The 19,836-nt window shown below is 48.3% G+C and overlaps 1 protein-coding gene across 2 annotated transcripts in view; it reads left to right on the forward strand.

The window, feature by feature from the left end:
- The window catches only part of MAP3K3 (mitogen-activated protein kinase kinase kinase 3), a 63,199-nt gene that overhangs the window by 40,415 nt on the left and 2,948 nt on the right, over positions 1-19,836 (forward strand). For both annotated transcript variants that reach the window (XM_082603258.1, XM_082603259.1), the window contains 9 exons: positions 9,147-9,280; positions 12,889-12,962; positions 15,047-15,114; positions 15,327-15,419; positions 16,053-16,244; positions 16,804-16,952; positions 17,573-17,704; positions 18,177-18,306; positions 18,671-18,848. In XM_082603258.1, the coding sequence (XP_082459384.1) occupies positions 9,147-9,280; positions 12,889-12,962; positions 15,047-15,114; positions 15,327-15,419; positions 16,053-16,244; positions 16,804-16,952; positions 17,573-17,704; positions 18,177-18,306; positions 18,671-18,848 (1,150 nt within the window). The remainder of the gene's footprint in view (positions 1-9,146; positions 9,281-12,888; positions 12,963-15,046; positions 15,115-15,326; positions 15,420-16,052; positions 16,245-16,803; positions 16,953-17,572; positions 17,705-18,176; positions 18,307-18,670; positions 18,849-19,836) is intronic.

Here is a 19,836-nt window from a genome sequence, read left to right on the forward strand (position 1 = left end):
ATCTCACCCCTTTTTTCCTCTCATCTAATTTATCTGCCCATGCATTTTTTTAATATTCTTTTTAAAAATTATTAAAAAACAGTCATCAAACATTATTGACTGCTACACTGTTCGGAATAATCTTCCATGCTTTTCTTTGGGGAGAAGAAATAGACAAGTGACTCAGATGGAGTCCTGACCCTCCAGGAGCTTACACGCTCGTGATGTGGTGGCGAAATCAAATTCCTTTTCAACAGCCCTGAAAAAGTGATCTCCTCAAATGTCTGCTTGAAGACCTCCAGCAGCAGTATACCCTCTTTTTTGACCATTCTTTCCCCAAAGAACTGGGGACTTGTGAAGTTCCGAATCAGGTCCAAGATTGAGTTTTGACATCAAACCTCTTGCTTGTGATTCCTGAGGAGTCCTAATGCTTCAAGGAAGATGGAACGAAGTTTCTCCAATGAAACTCCTGGAGAGTCAAACTAAGTTGTCTGGGAAGGACAGGAGACTGTTGACATAGTAAATACAGTTGGCTCATTAGGAAGAAAGCTATGTAGCTGCTGCCAGGCCTCCCCAGGAAAGGAATCTAAATCAGGTCTGTGCATTATACCAGGCAATCCAGTTTTGCTCTGGATCCCATTTCCCACAGTCTGAGGAGAAAGCTCATTTCTTGAATTGTGCAGTTTGTTTCAAGAGGGAAGTCTGGCCTTAACAATATTTCTGTTGAGGTTGCTGCCCTAACGTTGCTGAGACCCCTGCTGCTGTCCATACAGGTTCTATCCATACAGGTAGAATTGCATCAAACTGAACTGCTCTCTGGAGATCTTGAGCTGAGCTTGGGGAGGTCTGAGCATCAGTCCTGTCACTGAGCTTGTCTGGGAGTGATAAGCCTTCTCGGGGGGGCAGCCGGAAGAATGTGTTGCTGAGGCACTGACTTTGCCTCACTGAGTAATTTCTGGAACCCTAACAAGCACTGGTAGTAAGTGTTGCCAAGCTGAAAGTCTGTATATGTGTTTCATATTTCCCTAACATTGTGGATAATTGGTGGCTGCGTTTTCAATAAGCTGGTTGAGGAGAGAGCCAGCACCCCAACAAGGAAACCTTATCCAGAGTATCTCTGGCCCTAGAATCCAGGTGCCCAGGAATCTGGGAGTCTCTGCTAGTTTGGCCTCTGTTCCAGAGCCCTTGTAGAGAGCAAGGGGCTGGAGGAGGGCAGCATTGCTCCTTTGGGGAGTAAGCCGTGAGGATGGACACAGGGCAGTGACTGGGCCTCTGGCTCCTAAGCAAGTTCCTGTGACTTGTGTGTGGAAGCTACATGCTGGGCCCTCACTGTAGGGGCCGTATATGGAATTTCCTTGTCTGAGAGTGCTGAAATCTTACTGGGATGTAAGATTTCTATGAACGAGTTCCTATCTATCTAGAGAATGGGCAACACAGCCTCCCAGCACACACAGATCCTGGGTTCCGTCAGTCAGCAAGCATTAGGTACCAGCCTTTGGACTGGCACGAGTGCCATGGTGGAGGCATCTGGGAGGCTGAGGGTGGTGCGGGAGCACAGAGCAGGCAATAACCAGCGGCGCCCAGTACTTTGGGGAAAGGTTTCACTAAAGAGAGGGAACATCAGAGCTGACAAATGAAGGAAGATTTACTGAGCACAGGGACAGATACTCCGGGCACAGAAAAGGGCATCTGCCAGGCATGATCACAGAAGAAGGTGGTGGCTTCTGAGAACCCCAGGTGGTTTGGAGTGGTGGGTTTGACGAGAGAAGCGGGCAGAGCCTGCCAGCCTTTCTAAAAACTGGAAAATGGCAGAGATTATTTCTAACTGGAATGACCTGGGAAATGCATTCTGGGATTTTTAGAGATTATGGAGGATTTCCATAAGCAAGGATGAGGGGAGAGGGCATTTCAGTGATTTGCTGGTGGAGATCCCGCTTATCCTTCAGACTGGCTCATGTACTGATATTTGGAGAAGTAGAGAAGGCTGGGAAAGAATGCCTGCCTTGGCTGGGGACCCTTGACTACACGTGGGCTTGTTCGGTGGGCGGTGGAAAGCCACTGGGAACGGTGACCCCTTGTACCCATCTCTATTCTAATGCTTATCACATTGTCTTGTTATTGTATCCCTCTCCCTGTCAAACTGAATTTTTACTCATTTGTTCATTTATTCATTCAAGAAATAATTGCCAGAGTATCTGCTGTGTGCCAGAATCATGGGAAGCAAAAACACACAGTTCCTGTCCCTATGGCCCTTGTACACCTGTGGGAGGTCAGACCTTACGTGTCATGATGTGATTCATCTGTAATTACAGGCTGCGACCAGAAGGTGTGTGGTTCTGTGAGAACGTATAGCAGGAGGATGTGACCTGATTTCGGGGCCAGAGAAGCCTTAGGCTGTGACCCAGAGCATGAAGGGGCGTTACTCAAAGGGGATATAGGGAGGAGAGCTCCAGGCAGGAGAGCTCCCCATGCAGAGGCCTCATGGTAGAGGGAGTGTGGTGTGTTTGAGAAACGGAAGGAAGCCCCGAGGGCTGGAGAGCTGAGAACAAGGGAAAGGAGGATGGGCTGAGGCTGGGGAGGGAGGCCGAGCCTTGGGGACCGTGATGAAGATTTTGATCCTTATGTTGAAAGCAGTGAAAATAGGATTTTTAAGTGAAGAGGAATGGGTGGCATATTCGGATTTGTATTTTGAAAAGATTGCTCCAGCTGCGTACAGTGTGGAGAGCAGATCAAGGCGGGGCAAGCATGGATCCAAGGGAGAACCGTATTAGCTAATGCAGTGGTCCAGGTGAAAGAAGACAGAAGCTTGGATTAGGCTCGTGAGGGTAGTGGAGAGAGGAAGGAACAGGTGGATTTGAGGCATTTAGAAGGTAAAGCCAACAGAACATGGCATCGTGGTCTGGGGACATGGTGGGGGGCGGTCCCTGAGATCCTTTTAGGATCTGGAAGGTCAAAGCTATTTTCATAATAATACTAAGACGTGATTTGGCTCTCACATATATATAGTGGAATTTTCCAGAGGTTACCTGCCTGAGGTAATGTCATTGCTCTATGGCTAATGGAATGTGTACTTGTGTATTATTGTGTTTTACAATTTTTTGACCCTTATTTCTAATACAGTAAATATCAATTGATATAACCCCTATAAATAAAAGCTCTTTGGTGTCCCAAATTTTAGAAGTGGAAAAGGGTTCTAAGTTCAAAAGGTTTACGAACCACTGTGGTACTGGCTTGGATTTTCAGGTGTTGAGAGAGCAGGATGTAAGTCACTGGTTTGTGGATTTGGATAGTTGGCAGTGCCTTTCACCAAGACAGAGACTGGAAGAGAGCCTGGTTTCAGGCACTGCGAAGGGCAGACCTAAGGTTTTAGACAGGTTGAATTGGTATAATTATGGATATTTTGGTATGATTATCGACTCACCAATAAACATATTTGTGTTTAAAAAAAAAAAAGAGAGAAAGACAGCCAAGAGGTGATAGCAGATGGGCAGCTAACTATACAGATCTCTACCTCAGAGGGGAGAAAACCAGAGGTAGAAGAAACAGTTGGAAATTGTCAAGTCGAAGCCATGGGCCCAGATGAGAGTTTCTAAACAGACTACAAAATAGAAGAGAAGAGGGCCTAGGACTGAGCCTTAGAAACCCAGACAGTGGCGCATTAGAGGAGGATGAGCCTGCAAAGGACGCAGGAAAGGAGTGACCAGAGAAGTAGGAGGGAAAGTAAGAGAAGGTGGGAAGAAGACATTACATGGTACCAGCCAGGTTGGAAAGGACAGACCAAGAGTAAGAGACACAAACTTGTCATTTTCATCCACAAATGTCTGAGTGTTTGCTGTGCTGGTACAGGGTAAGGCCTTCTGGAATAGAAGGAAACAGAAAGAGAGAAGTCAAGGTTTAAGCATGGGGAACTAGGAGAAGTCCTAGCTATACAAATGGGGTTAAACGAGAAGCCTTAGTGATTCAACCCCCACCCACAGGAGGGGGTTCTCTGCCTTCCTCCTCCGCCAGCATTAATGTACCTGTGCTACCAGTGCATATGAGTGAAAGACTAAACATCCACGTCGTTCAGCTCCCACTGCAACATTTTCGGTAATGAGGAAGTGCGACAAAGCCCAACCCAATTTTAGACAGCTCTCTTTATTCGAGGTTCATCCGTATTTTGAAGTGAAATTCTGCCTTCTCTCACTTTACGCATTGACTCTAGTACTGCTCTCTTGAGCAACACAGATAACATCTTTCATATGACAGATATTTGAAACCAGCTATCCTGTTCACCTTTTGTTTTTTCCATCATAATATACATACCTTGAATTCCAGGTTTTTTCCAAGCCAGTTAGTCTGCTAAAAATAAAATAAAATAAAATAAATAATAAATAAATAAATAAAATTTAAAACCCTACTAGGGAATGTGTTAACCCAAAAGAGAGACCCCTGTGGGAAGATCTGCAGACAAGGCAAATGGAATTTCCCTACACAAATTTACCCTTCCTTGTGTCTTTGCCTGTAGAAATTCTATCACCTTTGAAGCTGAGCTCAAGCACTATTTCTTCCATAATGCAGTGGATGGTGCCCTTAAGCCATCAACTAAAGGACTTGTCCCTGCTACATCTGACTCCCATTTGGTCTAGTGCATCTTAAGTCCTTCGCCTCTCTTATTCCATCTCACTCCTCGTCCTGCCACTGCGTCCCACAGTGGGGCAAGCCCGATTGCCCCACTAAGGAATGGGTAGCTGATGAGTAGAGGCAATCAGTTCTTTCAAGGGGTTTGGCCATAAAAGAAAAAAGGAGGTGGGCTAGTGGCTTAAGGGAGTGGCAGAAATAAGGTCAGGATATTTTTTAGGCTAGAGATCTGAGCATGTTTATGAAGGGAGGCACAAAGACAGCTGAAAAGGAGATTGAAGGTGGTGAAGAGGGGACCATAGGGGAGCTGACTCCTGCTGGGGGTGAACTGGGGAGTCCAGGCAGAGGGCTTATAGTGCCTTGGTAAGGAGGAGGGCAGCCCTCTTCCTCTGAGAACAGAGGAGGAAAAACTCAGGCAGAGGGAAAAGGAATGTTGAAAGGATGAGATGACTTACAGTGACACCCGGGCAGTAACAAGTTAGAGAGCTATACACAGTGCAAACCTCCAGTCCTGGTAAGATATGCAAGAGTGGGAACCAGGACTGCAAAAGTAGTGGCCGCATACATGGAAACGAAAAGGTAAGCTTCCTTCACTGCACAGGTTTTTTTCTCCTTCTTGCTAAAAATTCTTCTGTGATACTAGATGAGACCAGAAACTGTTTAGTGGTGGTCACAACTTCAAAATAAAATGGGAGTTTTGAAAGTTGAAACACAGGATGTTCTCAAGGTCTTACGAGATGAAAATATTGAGGAGCTCTGCTCTGCACAACCTGGTCCAGTGCGAGGATATTGAAGAAGAAAAAAAGATTTGATTCTTCCCCTCATCAGCTCCCAAAGAGAGAATAAGGTTTAGAGAAAATAGTCGATGGCCAAAAAAAGCTCTCTCTTTGTACTTGCAATGACCTGCACATTAACACTGACCCAAAGCCCTAGAACTAACTCCCTGTGGAGGCAACTTCCTGACTGCATCAGCTTCCTGACAGGAGTCTCCTATGAGAAGGGCTAGAGTCTGAGAACCTAGCTTTCAGCTTTGAGTTAGAAGACAGAGCAAAAGAATCAACCGTATCCTAGGGTAAGGGTTTTGCTGCCCCAGATCAAGGAGGCAAGCAGAGAGCCAGCGAGCCCTGGAGGAATGCAGACAGCTGGCAGCTGAAATCCTTGTTCCGAAGAGAGCCTTCTGAGCACAGGATTACTACTCTGTTCTTTTACTTCAGCTGGTGCTGAGAGGGGGCCCCTTGGTATAAGTGGCCTGATGAGACTAGAGCAAGATCAGGCTGGAATGCCAGGGAAGGGTGGCCCAGAGAAGCTGCCTGCCTTCTGAGACCTAGGATGAGCTGTGTCTTGCATAGCACTGGTTTGTGCTGTCTGGCTCACTGTTGTCCCTGCTGGTAAATATGTGAGGATCAGTGAGTTTTACAGTTCAGTATCCTGTCCTGTTCAGGTCCCTGTCTCACTCGTTCTCAGATGCTGTTGTGTGTCTAATTAGCCCCTAATTTCTGAAATGAAGATAAAAACAAAACTGAAAATGCTCTGGAGCAGTTCTGCCAACTCCTGGTTTTTCCATTCGCTTCCTCTGATAGCCATTGGTTTGGGGAGACTTCCCTTTCCTGCCCCAAGCTGTGGGCCTGTGCACAATAGCCCCTGGCCCATTGCCCATCAGATAACAAGGCTGGCTCTCGGCAGGCAGCAATGTGTATTGGAAAAAGTGAAAGTCTCTGGCTGGAAATAAAAGCTCAGAAAACCTTTGCTGTTTTCCCCCAGCCCCTCCTGGGTCTGTAGTGCTGGCCTCATGTGAGCTAGTCCCATCCCACCTGCAAAACCAGGGGAGAGTTCAGTGGCAGTGGTGAAGGAGAGTATGGGTGTTGAGGGGCCAGGGATCTTTTAAGCCGGGGAGGTCTCACCCTAGATGCTCCGTGTAACAGATTGAGAGTAGTTCAGCCTACCTGGGGGTAGTTTGGACCAGTGTGTGGGATTTCATCAATACGTAAGAGTTTTTCTTTCTCTCTCATCAGTTCCTCACAAGAGACATTTTTTGTTTGTTGTAGGTCAAATATGTAATACCTTTTCGCTCCAGAATGTATTGGTCAGGGTTCAGTTGCACAGAACAGAACCCACTCTGACTAGTTTCAGGAAGAAGGCATTTGATGCACATTCTGGCTTGTAAAATCATGAAGAGTGAGAAACAGACTCTGAGTCTAAAGACACACTGCAGAGCTCCTCTTCCCTCTGTAATGAGGAAGCCACCGGATCCAGAAGCAAAGGTCCCCTGTGCTCTGTCCACACACCACTTACACAGGGATACCTGCATCTGTGTCTTGACATCAGGAAAACTAGAGATCAGGTGTGGGGCCTCTGCTAGTGCTGCAGCAGAAAAACCAAGGCTTCTAGGACTGTGCCCAGGAACATTAGGAAGCCATCCAGATCTCACACAAGTGCATCTGACTGGCTGACCCTAAAGGAGGTCTTAGAATAGCTTTTAGCTGATGAACTTCTGAAGTGCTGGAAGGCACACTAGGAGGGCAGAATGGCTCTTGAGTCTGTCTTACCCATTATATCTGCTACACAGAGTGAAGGGAACAAATGGAATTCTACTGAGTTCCTACCACGTATATGTGTACCTGTGCTACCACATTTCATTTATAATTTCCAAAAACAGTTATGAGGTAGATAGTTGTTCCCATTTTTGAAATGAGGAAATTTAGGTGAGAGTTTAAATCATTCAGCTAATGAGTGACAGAGCCTGATTTGAACCTCTGTTTATGTAATTTTCAAGCCTAGGCTTTTCTCACTATACCTTGCTCACCCTTTTAGGTCGCTTCTGCTGCTGACAAATGTTGCCAACATAGGGATTGGATTTCCGTAGAACCTGTGGGCTACTAGAATGTTTTCCAAAGCCGGAAGTGGGAAGTAGGCACTGGGCTAATGTTTGTAAGCCATGTGTTAAAAAGTGCTCTGTGCTTTGGGGCATGCTAGGGCTTAAGAAAAGTATCTTTTTTTTCAAGGTTACACTGGCATTTTGTGCTACAGTGGCAAGGGAAATGGCCAGCTGCATGGATCTTTGACATCTGGCCCTCTGAAAAATGGAGTAGCTTTCTTGTTCGATTTCCCCCACCTCCATCTTGTCATTGCCTACGAGCCCTCTGTTGGCCAGATGGCATCTTGCATCCAACTCACAAGTGATCACTGACAGAACAACTCTGAATTTGAGCTGCATGAGACATGGCACTGTGTTTCCCTTGTGCTGTCAAGAAATCCCCATATTTGCCTCCCTCCTGCTCTTTGCAGAAAGGCTGTCACATTTCCCCATGGGTGGGATCCCCCCTCCTCTGTTTGGATTGCTTATGGGGAATGTATGAGCAGCATGGCTGCCCCTTTTGGAAATAAACTGTGGTCTCAAAATTGCCTTGGCTGAAATATACTGGGAGTCACAAGGCCTGTTTTCTAGATGCAGCACCACCCTTAAGACACTACATGACTTTGGGCCTTGGCTTCCCCTTCTGCACACTGTGGATGATAATAATGCACCTCCGCTGTAAGAGTGTTGTGAGAATTAAAGACAAGGTAACAGAGTATAAAAAAGAAAAGAAGGACTTCCCTGGCGGTCTAGTGGTTAAGACTCTGCGCTTCCACTGCGGGGGTGAGGGTTCAATCCCTGGTCGGGGAACTAAGATCCCGCATGTTGTGCAGGTGGCCAGGGGGTTGGGGGGCGCGGAGAAAGAAAAGAAAAATTGCCTTGGCTGATTTCATTGCTCTGTTAGTTCATGGCATAGCATCCCTAAATGTATACTCTGAGTAGCATCAGTTTCTACCAGGGCTTAGAAAACTTGGACAAACAGACTCTTTCCTCCATGGCTGTCTGAGATCATTTGAAAGGCATGGTTCAGGTACCTCCTTATCTCAGAATTGGTAGCCTCTACCCTGTGAGTGAGGTGTTGTAAGTGGAAATCCAGCATAATTCTATGCCTGTTTTTAGAGCAGTTTGGTTTCTGGCGTCTGCCCTCAAGTCAAGTGGGGAAGCCAGACTACCAAGAGCCTCAGGTTAGCCTTCCCACCCGAGATCGTGTCAGTGGTTCTTGGAGACAGTATGGGTTGTTGCCTCCAACAAGAGATTGGAGCACCAAGTACTCTTGGTGGCGAATTCATTAAAATAGCGTCTCTAGAAACCGCATGATCCTTGTATTCTGATCGACTGACTTCATGAAGAAGAATGAAGGAGTCAGTTTCTTGAAGGACATTGAAAATAATAGTTTAAAACTCCTTAAAGACTATCTTTCAAAGAGCAGCTCTACCCACCATTCTTTAACTTTTCTCTTAAGTATTTTTCTTCCTTCTTGGGGTCCTTGGGTTAGGGGGAGGAGCTGCCTGGCTCAGGAAGTTTCCTTGAACCTCAGCACTTTGTTAGGCCCTCCCTCTCCTCCAGGATGTTCAAAGAGCCAAACCAGCTCTCCACCACCAAGCGGATGCTTGGTCTGAGCCGGCCCCAAGTCTGCTCCTCTCAGGCTGCAGGTCCTGGCTCTTCAGTCAAAGGTCGTGTTTCTGTGCTCTAGGTTCCCAGAACCCCGGCCGAAGCTCGCCTCCCCCTGGCTACGTGCCTGAGCGGCAGCAGCGGATTGCCCGACAGGGGTCCTACACCAGCATCAACAGCGAGGGGGAGTTCATCCCAGAGACCAGCGAGCAGTGCGTGAGTATAGTCTGGGGATGGGGGTTTTGGGGCTGGGGTGTGTCTTAGGACGTGTCAGACCACGCTTAGCAGGGGAAGTCCTCTGTGGGCATGGTGTGGAGGTGAGGGACTTGAGTCCTATCCAGTAGCTTTTTTGTAAACCAGGCCTGCCCAAATATGAATTTTTCCTTTCTAGGGGCCAAATATCAATTCCTACCAAAGACAGAATCTAAACTACCTGGCCTCTTTGGTGCTGGATGTGCATTTGACAGATTTTTCCTCTTCGGTGGTCCTCTCACTGGTCTCCCTGCAGAACACCACTCCGCTGTTTGTATACTTCCTTACAACGACCTGTCATTTCAGCAGAGTTTTAACATGTGACCAGTCCTAAACAGACAGATTTTGTTTTGCTTTTCAACCAGATTTTAGTTTTGCTATTTCTTAATGAAAGGTAACGAGTATACCAGTCCAAAGTAGGACTGGCTCCTTTGGGTGGACTTTTATGATAGTAGACAGCTGTATTAGTTATCTGTTGCTAAATAAAACAACCACAAACTTAGCAGCTTAAAACAGCAGACATTTATTATTTTACAATTTCCTTGGGCCCAGAATCCAGGCATGACTTAGCTGGGTTCTCCACTCAGGGTCACACAAGGCTGCAGTCAAGTGTCAGCCAGGCTGCATTTCTTTCTGAAGCTTGGGGTTCCCTTCCAGGTTCACATGGTGGTTGGCAGAATTCAGTTTCTTGTGGTTGTAGCACTGTGGTCCCTGTTTTCTTGCTGGCTGTCGGCCAGGGGCCACTCTGAGCCCTAGAAGCCACTTGCAGTTCCTTGCCATGTGGCCCTCTCAGAATATGGTAGCTTCTTCAAGGCCAGCAGACGAATCTCTTGCTCTAGTATGCAAAGATGAAGTCTCGGGCTTCCTTCGTGGCACAGTGGTTAAGAATCCGCCTGCCAATGCAGGGGACTCAGGTTTGAGCCCTGGTCCGGGAAGATCCCACATGCTGCGGAGCAACTAAGCCCGTGAGCCACAGCTACTGAGCCTGCGCTCTAGAGCCCGGGAGCCACAACTACTGAGCCCGTGTGCCACAACTACTGAAGCCCACACGCCTAGAGCCTGTGCTCCGCAGCCAGAGAAGCCACCACAGTGAGAAGCCTGCACACTGCAACAAAAGGGTAGCCCCCGCTCACTGCAACTAGAGAAAGCCCGCACGCAGCAATGAAAATCCAATGCAGCCAAAAATAAATAAATAAAATAAATAAAAATAAATAAAAATAATTAATTAAATTTAAAAAAAGATAAAGTCTCATATAATGCAGCACAATTATGGGAATGAATATCCCATCCTCTTTGCTAGTCTATTGACTAGAAGCAAATTACAAGTTCTCCCTATACTCAAGGGGCGGGGGCTATGCAAGGCTTTTGACTTATTGGGGTGGGGTGGAGTGGGGACATCCTAGGGTGTGTCTACCACAATGGCTTACCCATTTTAATGGCTAGCTTTTTTAACTTGTGGCCCACTTGATGAAAATGGCACTTTGGCTTAGTGAATTCAGCAAGAATGAGATCTCTGGCTCCATTCTGAAGTTTTTTCAGTGAGTTTGCTTTGATTGCAAGAAAAAGATCTGTCTTATAAACTTTTGGGATTTGATCTTGAAAGGGGAAATTTCTTAAGGGTAAAAGCATCCAGTAGAAGGCCAGCACCATCACATGGGGGATTTTACCAAAAAAACCTGATCCTTATAACTTCTTTTTCCTAAAACTGATTCTTACAACTGTTCTTTCCCCTCAATAGCTAATCTCTGTGTAGCATTGTTCAAACTATATAGGCTATGAGAAGCATTTTTACACTGCCTCTTCTCTCTTCTACAGTCCTGTCTTCCAGATAAATTTATGTTTAGAACAGTGACCTAGAGTGCTTTTAGCTGCAGAGTCCCTTCTTGGATATCTTACTGACCATCCTTTCCATTTTCTCTAACCAGAGTGCTTCCAGACATCAGCTGTACTAGGGGTGACTTTGCTAATGAGTTTGATTGCCTTTGCTCTCTATCCCTCCCCATGGTCCTATATCCTGGTCCTTTTACTTCTTTACCTGCCTGGCCCTGGAAGGCATGGGAGTATTAGACTTGTAGTGAGGATAGACTTTTAGAAAGAGGCCAAGGAAGCAGGAGAATGCCTAGGTCCTTCCCCAGTGCCCGCCTCTTTAGCTAAAGAGAATTGCTGCTGCTAATGGGCCATTCAAGATAAATCCACTTAACAGAGACCAAAACAGCATAGTATATAGTGAAAGAGTATCCAACTGGGACTTTCTTGAAAAATGAAACTAAGATAACTTTATTTTGTTTTTTCTTTAATCAGATTTGAGTAATAGTTGCATCTATTTGCTAATTTTTAGAATGAACAAAGCATGATTCAGGCTAATTTTTTTTGGCTTAATTTTTCTAACAAAAATTTTACTAGCACAACATAACTTCCTTCACTTCCTCTTTGACTTCTGCAGCACTGTCCTAAAGAGGCTCCTTTTTTTTTACAGAAGCCTTCACGGGGTTCAGTGTACTTCCCACAGGCCTCTCTTGAACCTTTGGTATTCTTCCACCTTCATCACACCTGTCATGTTGTTATACTCGCTCATTCTCTCTTCTGTTATCTGACCTAACTTCGCCAAATATGTACTTTATGGTTTGGGAGCAATTCTTTCCCATGTTGGTTTTATCCTCTTGGGGAAATCCTATATCCTTAGCAAGATTTTTGGGATTTTACTTTTCAATTAATTTGCCTTGATCGGCAGTTTAAAAAAAATCATATATGACAATATATGAGTGACAATATGGGTGAGGTGGACTCCAGCATTAAATGGGAAGAGATAATTTGAGATGGAAACCAATTTTATGGAAGTTGTTCATGAATTTTCATGGTTCTGATACTCTGCTTCCCTATGTAATGTTTAACTTTGGATCTCAGATAATAAATTCTCTGATAGTGAATACCCCCCATAGGCAAAATGAAGGGGAGATTAGTTGGAGAAAAAACTAATCTGAAGGCTTTTTGTTACTGCATCTGACCAAGGGCCAGAGAAACATTTTAACTTACATAGGTACTTACTGGCTGTGCAGGAGAACCAGGAACTGGGAAATTTTTGTTCTGTGTCAGCTGTGTACTAACTAGTTTCATGACTTCAGACAATTCTCCTAACCTTTCTAGACCTGCAGTGGCTTGTCTGTGAAATGAGGGCAATAAAATTATGAATTGTAAATTATAAATTGTGGAGTGTAAACAGAAGCATTATGGTCCCACCCAAATGCACTGGAAGCCTCTGCAGGGTAGGACCATCTCCAGCACCAGGCTCCAGCACTCACAAGCCAAGAAAATGTCAACAAGAGAAGCAGCGTCTCTGCTTTGCTCTCCTGGCAGACCTCCTTGGGATGCCAGCCAGGCATTTTTCTCACTCCTGGAAACTTGCCTTTCAGACTGCGGGGGAGAATGGTACCTTCCTAACCATTCTTCCCACTGCCCTGGCGGAGAAAGGGCACCTTCAAATTTTGGAAAAGGAAAAGGACCATTTGCTGGCCTTGGCTGGGTCACCTGGCTGGGATTGGGGCTGGGGTTTTATTGTATGACTTGCCTTGCAGATGCTGGATCCCCTGAGCAGTGCTGAAAATTCCTTGTCAGGAAGCTGCCAATCCTTGGACAGGTCTGCAGACAGGTATGAGACTGTGGCTGGTTCGGGAGTTAGTGCATAGGCATTTTTGGAACTGATGAGCTGAGGAAATGGAGTCAGCTAGTGTGTGTGTCCCTGAACTACACAATGGTCTGCAGGCCCATGGTTAAAACGTCATGCTTCTGGGAAAGAAACCTCTCGCTAGCATTCCTAGCCCTCTCCTTAATTTTCCAAACAGGGAGAATGTTAGATGAATGTAGTAGGTTATAATAGCAGCTCACATGTATTAAATGCTTGCTCTGTTGTTCCAAGCACTTTACATGTTTTGACGTCCCACATAACACATGCTGCCCTTGTACACTTAGCCTCATTGCTGAGATCTGGACGACCTTCAGTGCTTGGGGGACAAAACTGAATTATCACCTTTGGGTTTACTTTCTCTTTTTTTCTCCAAGTCTTTCTGGTGGAATAAGAAACTGGGATATAAAAACCAGAAAACAAGATATTCAGACTGCCTAGCTTACCACACTGCATGCTTGGTGTGTAATCTTGTTCTTACACTTTGGGAGGCAACAAGCGTCATCCTTTACACACCACATGGTTCTGTGGAGCTGGTTTGCCCGTCAGCGGGGGGGTGTTTGGAGGTGGCTTTGGCACCTATCATTGGCCACCTATCATTGGTGGCTTTGGCATATCTATCATTGATGTAGCCAGTCTCTCTCCTTGACCTTATTATGCCCAAGAGCACATTTTGACCACATCCGGCTGGACTTAGGACTGTGGTCAGAGGCTAAGGAACAGTTCTGGGGATTTTCTTTTCTTTCTGTAACTGATTAATTGCTCACATGGGTCATCACCTTGTGACCATGGCCGGATCTGTACCGTGTCTCTCCTAACAGACCTGTGAGCTGCTGAGCGTGGTCTCCCCCCTAGGTATCATAGGACAGTCACAGTTGCTTATTGGCATCCAATATGCAGCCTTATTTTAGGCTTGCTTTCCAACCAAAAGAGTAAGAAGGCAGGGCTTCCCTGGTGGCGCAGTGGTTGAGAGTCCGCCTGCCGATGCAGGGGTCACGGGTTCGTGCCCCAGTCCGGGAAGATCCCACATGCCGCGGAGCGGCTGGGCCCGTGAGCCATGGCCGCTGAGCCTGCGCGTCCAGAGCCTGTGCTCCGCAACGGGAGAGGCCACAGCAGTGAGAGACCCGCATACAGCAGAAAAAAAAAAAAAAAAAAGTAAGAAGGCACAGGTGAAAGTGCCAGAGTTGCTGCCGCAACCTGAGAGCTCTGCCAGGACAGGAACTGACTCTGGCTTTGAACTCTCTTCTAAGCTTTGTGGCCACGCTGGTGGGGGAGGGGAGCTGTGGGACAGGACCACAGAAGGTCTAGCAGTTGGGAAGTAGGGGACAGCCCCTGCATCACTGCCTTGAGAGTTTCTGACCTATGACCTTTTCAAAAGGCACTCTCACATGAGGGAAAGAACCGTTCAGGTGGATGCTGGGAAAGATAACTCACTTGATTCTTGAATTTTTCCTCTGTCCCTCCAATGCTTTGTTTTCTTCTCCTTGGGAGTCAGACTCAGTGACCTGGACTTTACTTCCTCGAGGGCCAGCGTAACCTAAGGTCAGAGCTTTCATCTTCCCTTCACGGGATCTGGAGCCATATAGACCCAGCTCCACCAAATATTAGTTGAATAGTTTTGGACAAGCCCTTTCACCTCTCTATTCCTGTTTTCCACGTCTCTAAAATGGGATGGTGGTGATTAGTCTGAAAGGATGATGCTGTTGCTATCTTTATTACTGCGCTGGGCAAGGGACTTTGTGCAGCTCTTCCCCTGTCACCAAGGTGGGAGGAAAGGATAAGATAAAGCGCTGTGCAGCCAGGGTGGAGGTCGGTAGCACTGGAGGGCTTCATTATTCAGGACCCCGTCAGATGTGGGCCTCAGACTAGTGAAGAGAAAGTAGTAGGCTGAGAAAAGGGCTGTTTCTCTCCAACTCTGCTTCCTACCATGCAATGACATGTGTGGGAAGGAGCTAGGAGAAGCAGTCTGTGTGAGTATCCTGCCTTCTGCCCTGTTGAGCTGCTTTGGAGGTACCCTGAAGTCTACTTTGTGATTCATTTTGTTTTTCTAGCCCATCCTTCCGGAAATCGCGAATGTCCCGAGCCCAGAGCTTCCCAGACAACAGACAGGAATTCTCGGGTGAGTTCTCCAGAGCCCGGGTGAGCACTGCGGGGTGTCCGGGTGGGGCTGCAGGCAGTCTGCTTTTTGATGGCTGAGTTGGGAAGAGAAGCCAGGGCTGTATTTTAATTCTCCTCGGGCTTGCTGCTCTGAGGTCTCAGGTGACCTAGAGGCTTAAATGGATCACTAACATTGGCCTGTCGAGAAGCCAGTGATTCCTCTCTCCTACTCAGATCGGGAAACTCAGCTCTATGACAAAGGGGTCAAAGGTGGAACCTACCCCCGGCGCTACCACGTGTCCGTGCACCACAAGGACTACAATGATGGTGAGTGCGCCTCCACCCTGCCCCCTGCTGGCCACATCAGAAGGGACGTGGTTAAAGCTCCTCCAGGAAAAGCCACTGGAGCGGGTGGCCCAAGCGCTCCAGGCCCCATGTTTCCTTTATTCCTGAGGAACTGTGCCCAGGCTTGAGGCAGTAGAGTCAGGGTTTTAAAAAAAAAAAAAAAGAGCGAGGCTGGTATTTGTAGACTGATGCTGCCTGTAGCAACTCTGTCCTTTGTCTGGGTGCACAGCGTGCTCCAGGGCGCCAGCTCTCCAACGCCCCCTTCTGCCTCACGCAGCAAACGGAATGGAGCTTCCTCAGAGGTTTAGGGTTAGGATGCCAAGGAAAATAGATCAGCCGTGGATTGGCCCTGCGAGTGAGGTAGGACATAGGGGCCAGCCCTATGCTTTCGCTTTGGCTAGGTTTCCCTAAACCATCTGGCTGCTTGCTAATTCCTGCTTTTGTCCTGATTCTCAGGATGCTTGAGACATGAGCCATTCTGGCACGAGTCAGGTGGGAGGGCAGATAGGTTCTAGAGAGCTCACCCAACTGGAGCTGCTGTTATGGCCCGGTTTGCACATTCAGCCTGTGGCCAGGGGTCTGACTTGCTCTATTCTGGCCCCTGCAACCCTTCAGGCAGAAGAACATTTCCCCGAATACGACGTCATCAAGGCAACCTGTTCACCCTGGTGCCCTCCAGCCGCTCCCTGAGCACAAATGGCGAGAACATGGGCCTGGCGGTGCAGTACCTGGACCCCCGAGGGCGCCTGCGGAGTGCGGACAGTGAGAACGCCCTCTCTGTGCAGGAGAGGAACGTGCCAACCAAGTGTGAGGAGTGGGCCCTGGCCAGGTGGAGGCTGCCCAGGGGATGCTCAGACCAACTGCAGGGCGGGAGGCCAGCGGGGTCCACTGGGGCTGTTCGGCTCAGCAGTTGGCAGCTCTGGCCCATCCGCACCCAGTGGAAGAGCCCGAGGGTGGGCAGCAGATCCCCTGGACTTTAGTCCTCACTCCACTGTTGTGTGACAAGCCACTTCTCTCTGGCCTTTAGTTTTTCCATGTTTAAACTGAAGAGCAGTCTCCTTAATCCCTAATGAGATCCATAATGAGATATTATGAGATATTTGGGGGCCTTGGAAGTATGAAGGTATTTAATCAATTCACATGAACATTTAACCACTATTTTAGCCAGTCCTCTGCTTCTCAGGCCTTGGGCCTTAAGGTCTGATTGACCAGGGCACTGAGCCTGTTCCAGATGGGTGTGGAGATGCTCTGCTGAGACATGTGATGATGCCGGGTGAGGGGGCAGCTCGGGCCTCTGTAGGATGAGGCAGGATATCGGTAACTAAGTGCACGAACTCTAATGCTCTTTCCTTCTGTTCTCCTGTAGCTCCCAGTGCCCCCATCAATTGGCGCCGGGGGAAGCTCCTGGGCCAGGGTGCCTTTGGCAGGGTCTATTTGTGCTATGATGTGGACACAGGACGAGAACTTGCTTCCAAGCAGGTCCAGTTTGACCCAGACAGTCCTGAGACAAGCAAGGTACTGCCTTCCCCATGGTCTGACGTCCAGTTCCTCCCTCTCAAGAAAATACCTGTCTCGTTGCACAGATTGCTCGAGATGCTACAGGTTGCTTCTCCCATCATTCTTCCTCCCAGGCTCCCTTGCTGTTGACCCTGGCCCAGGGGAGAGATTGGGTATGAGGAACTGAGTTGGTGCCAAAGTACCAAGCAACCCAAACTGGGAGGTGATGGCCAGTGCTACAAAGAGCAGTACCTGCCCCACCCTCACCAAACAGATGCCTCTCTCTCCCAGCTCTCAGACCAGGAAGGAGCCTGTCTTTGGAGCTTAGCTTTGGATGTGACCTTCATTCCAGTTTGAGTGGACAAACACAGCAGTTATCTAAACTGTTGAGTTGCACCCACAAACCCGTCTCCCACCCCACTGTCTGCTGTCTTCCAGCATGGGAATGCCACCATCCCAAGGCTTAGCCAGCATTGTGGACAAGGGCCAAACAGTTGAGAGTCCCCCCTTTTCTCCAGCTGAAGTTCCCAAGGCAGACAGACTCCTCTGAGGCCACTGACTAGGGCAAGCTGAGCTGACCCTAGGCAGGTGGAACCAGGGCCCTGAAAGCCTAGGTGACAACTGGGCCTCTCCCCTAGGAGGTGAGTGCACTGGAGTGCGAGATCCAGTTGCTGAAGAACTTGCAGCACGAGCGCATAGTGCAGTACTACGGCTGCCTGCGGGACCGTGCCGAGAAGACTCTGACCATCTTCATGGAGTACATGCCGGGGGTATGTTCCCCAGATGCATGTGGGACCTCTCCTGGGGCTGGGGGCTGTGGAGGAGGGGTCCCTTTGACATGGGTCTGATTACCTGAGACTCCAGAGGCTCAGGGGGGAAAGTGAGGCAGTGGCAGGACTAGGAGTCAGCAGGCCCTGCGTCTGGCTGCAGTGACGGTGCGGGGTGACAAGTGTCCCAGGCCACCCTAACCTGAGGCTTACAGGGCAGCGGCACTGTCCAGTAAGTAGCGCCTTTACCTGGCGTAGACAGACCTCCCTTCTGGATTTGGGTCATCCGTTGCTTGAGGAAAGGACTGTCTCAGACTTTTCTCCAAGCTGCCTGACAGCCCCTAGCAAAGTGCCTGGCACATCACAAATGGGGATCGGAAGAATCACTCCTTTGCCAAATGCTGGGGGCTGGAAGTAGCCTTGCCCCTTCCCACCACCTTCCTGCAGTGACTCCCTCTGACTCCTGTGGCTTTAGGGCTCAGTGAAAGACCAGTTGAAGGCCTACGGAGCTCTGACAGAGAGTGTGACCCGAAAATACACCCGGCAGATCCTGGAGGGCATGTCCTACCTGCACAGTAACATGATTGTTCACCGGGACATCAAGGGTAAGCACGGGCGGCTGTGTGGTCCCCATGACCTAGTTACCTGGGAACTTTGGATCGGGTCGTTTTGAACTTTCTGACAAGTGGAACCCTCATTGCTTCCTTGGGGGATCGGCATGAAGATCAGTTGAGCAATTTGGGAAAATACCGTGAGGTGCTCTGCAGGTGTCGGCCATGGTGATGACAGTCGGTGCTGTAGGGCTGAGGCTTCCCGTCACTAGCCTGTTCGTTCTGTGCAGTTCATGTCTAATTCGTGGTAGCCCCCCATCCTCCCCAGCAGCCCTTTGACCTGGGAGGGAGAGAGAGGGAGGATGGTGGAAAGTGCCCAGGGGTTCAGGGTTGCAGCCTCTGCCCTTTCATGCCTTAGGAGCCAACATCCTCCGAGACTCTGCTGGGAATGTGAAGCTGGGGGACTTTGGGGCCAGCAAGCGCCTGCAGACCATCTGCATGTCAGGCACGGGCATGCGCTCGGTCACTGGCACACCCTACTGGATGAGCCCTGAGGTGATCAGCGGTGAGGGCTACGGAAGGAAGGCAGACGTGTGGTGAGCACTGGGGACGTGCTGGGACCCCATCTCCCTGTCTGGGCTGTAGCGGCTCCAACTTAGGAATGAGGCTTGGGGGCTTTGCAGTGTGGCAGGAGGGAGTGAGAACACACCTCTGGCCAGCGAGGCCAGGTTGCAGGCTCCATGTGGGCAGAGGTGGTGGTGCCTGCAGCGGTACATACAGCAGCTGCGCTGTGTTTTAACTCTGAATAGCAACTGTTTTGTTATCCCTGAGAACTTGGCCATGGAAAACATCCCTGATGTTTGCTAAATCCCTGAAAGAACTAGGATCCAGTCTGAGGGCCTGGATCTGCCTCTAAACAGCAGCAGGCTTCCACTCCCTCCTAGTGCTCAGGTGGCTTGCATCTGCTCTACCTAACTTCATGTCCATCCTCTGAAAGGGCCTGAAAGTTGTGAGAGCATCACTTCCTCTTAGAATGTTACTGTGGTGGGATGAATAATGGTCCCTGAAGATGTCCACATACTAATGCCAAAGGGATTAGTAAATGTTACCTTATATGACAGTAAGGCCTTTGCAGATTAATTTAAGAACTTTGAGATGGGGAGATGATCCTGGATTATCCAGATGGGCTCAGTATAAGCACAAAGGTCCTTATAAAAGGAAGGCAGGATATCAGAGTGAGCAGTAAGAGGTGACAAAGGAAACAAGAGGTTGGAGTGACGCAAGGCAGGGGCCATGAACCAAGGAATGCAGGCAGCCTCTAGTAGCTGGAAAAGGCAGGGTAATGGATTCTCCTCTCGGAGCCTCCAGAAGAAACCATCCCACTGATACGTTGACTTTAGCCCAGTGAGACTCATTTTAGACTTCCGACCTCCAAAATGATAATAAATTTATGCCACTAGGTTCGTGGTAATTTGTTACAGCAGCAACAGGAACTAATACCATGACCTCAGAGCTCTTTCTGAACATGCTAAAGTGGTTCTCTTCCCCAATGTCAGGAAGCACCTGGGTGGGTGTAGGTTGATG

This window comes from Mesoplodon mirus (genome assembly GCF_964341445.2).
Source record: "Mesoplodon mirus genome assembly, chromosome: 18".
NCBI lineage: Eukaryota > Metazoa > Chordata > Mammalia > Artiodactyla > Ziphiidae > Mesoplodon > Mesoplodon mirus.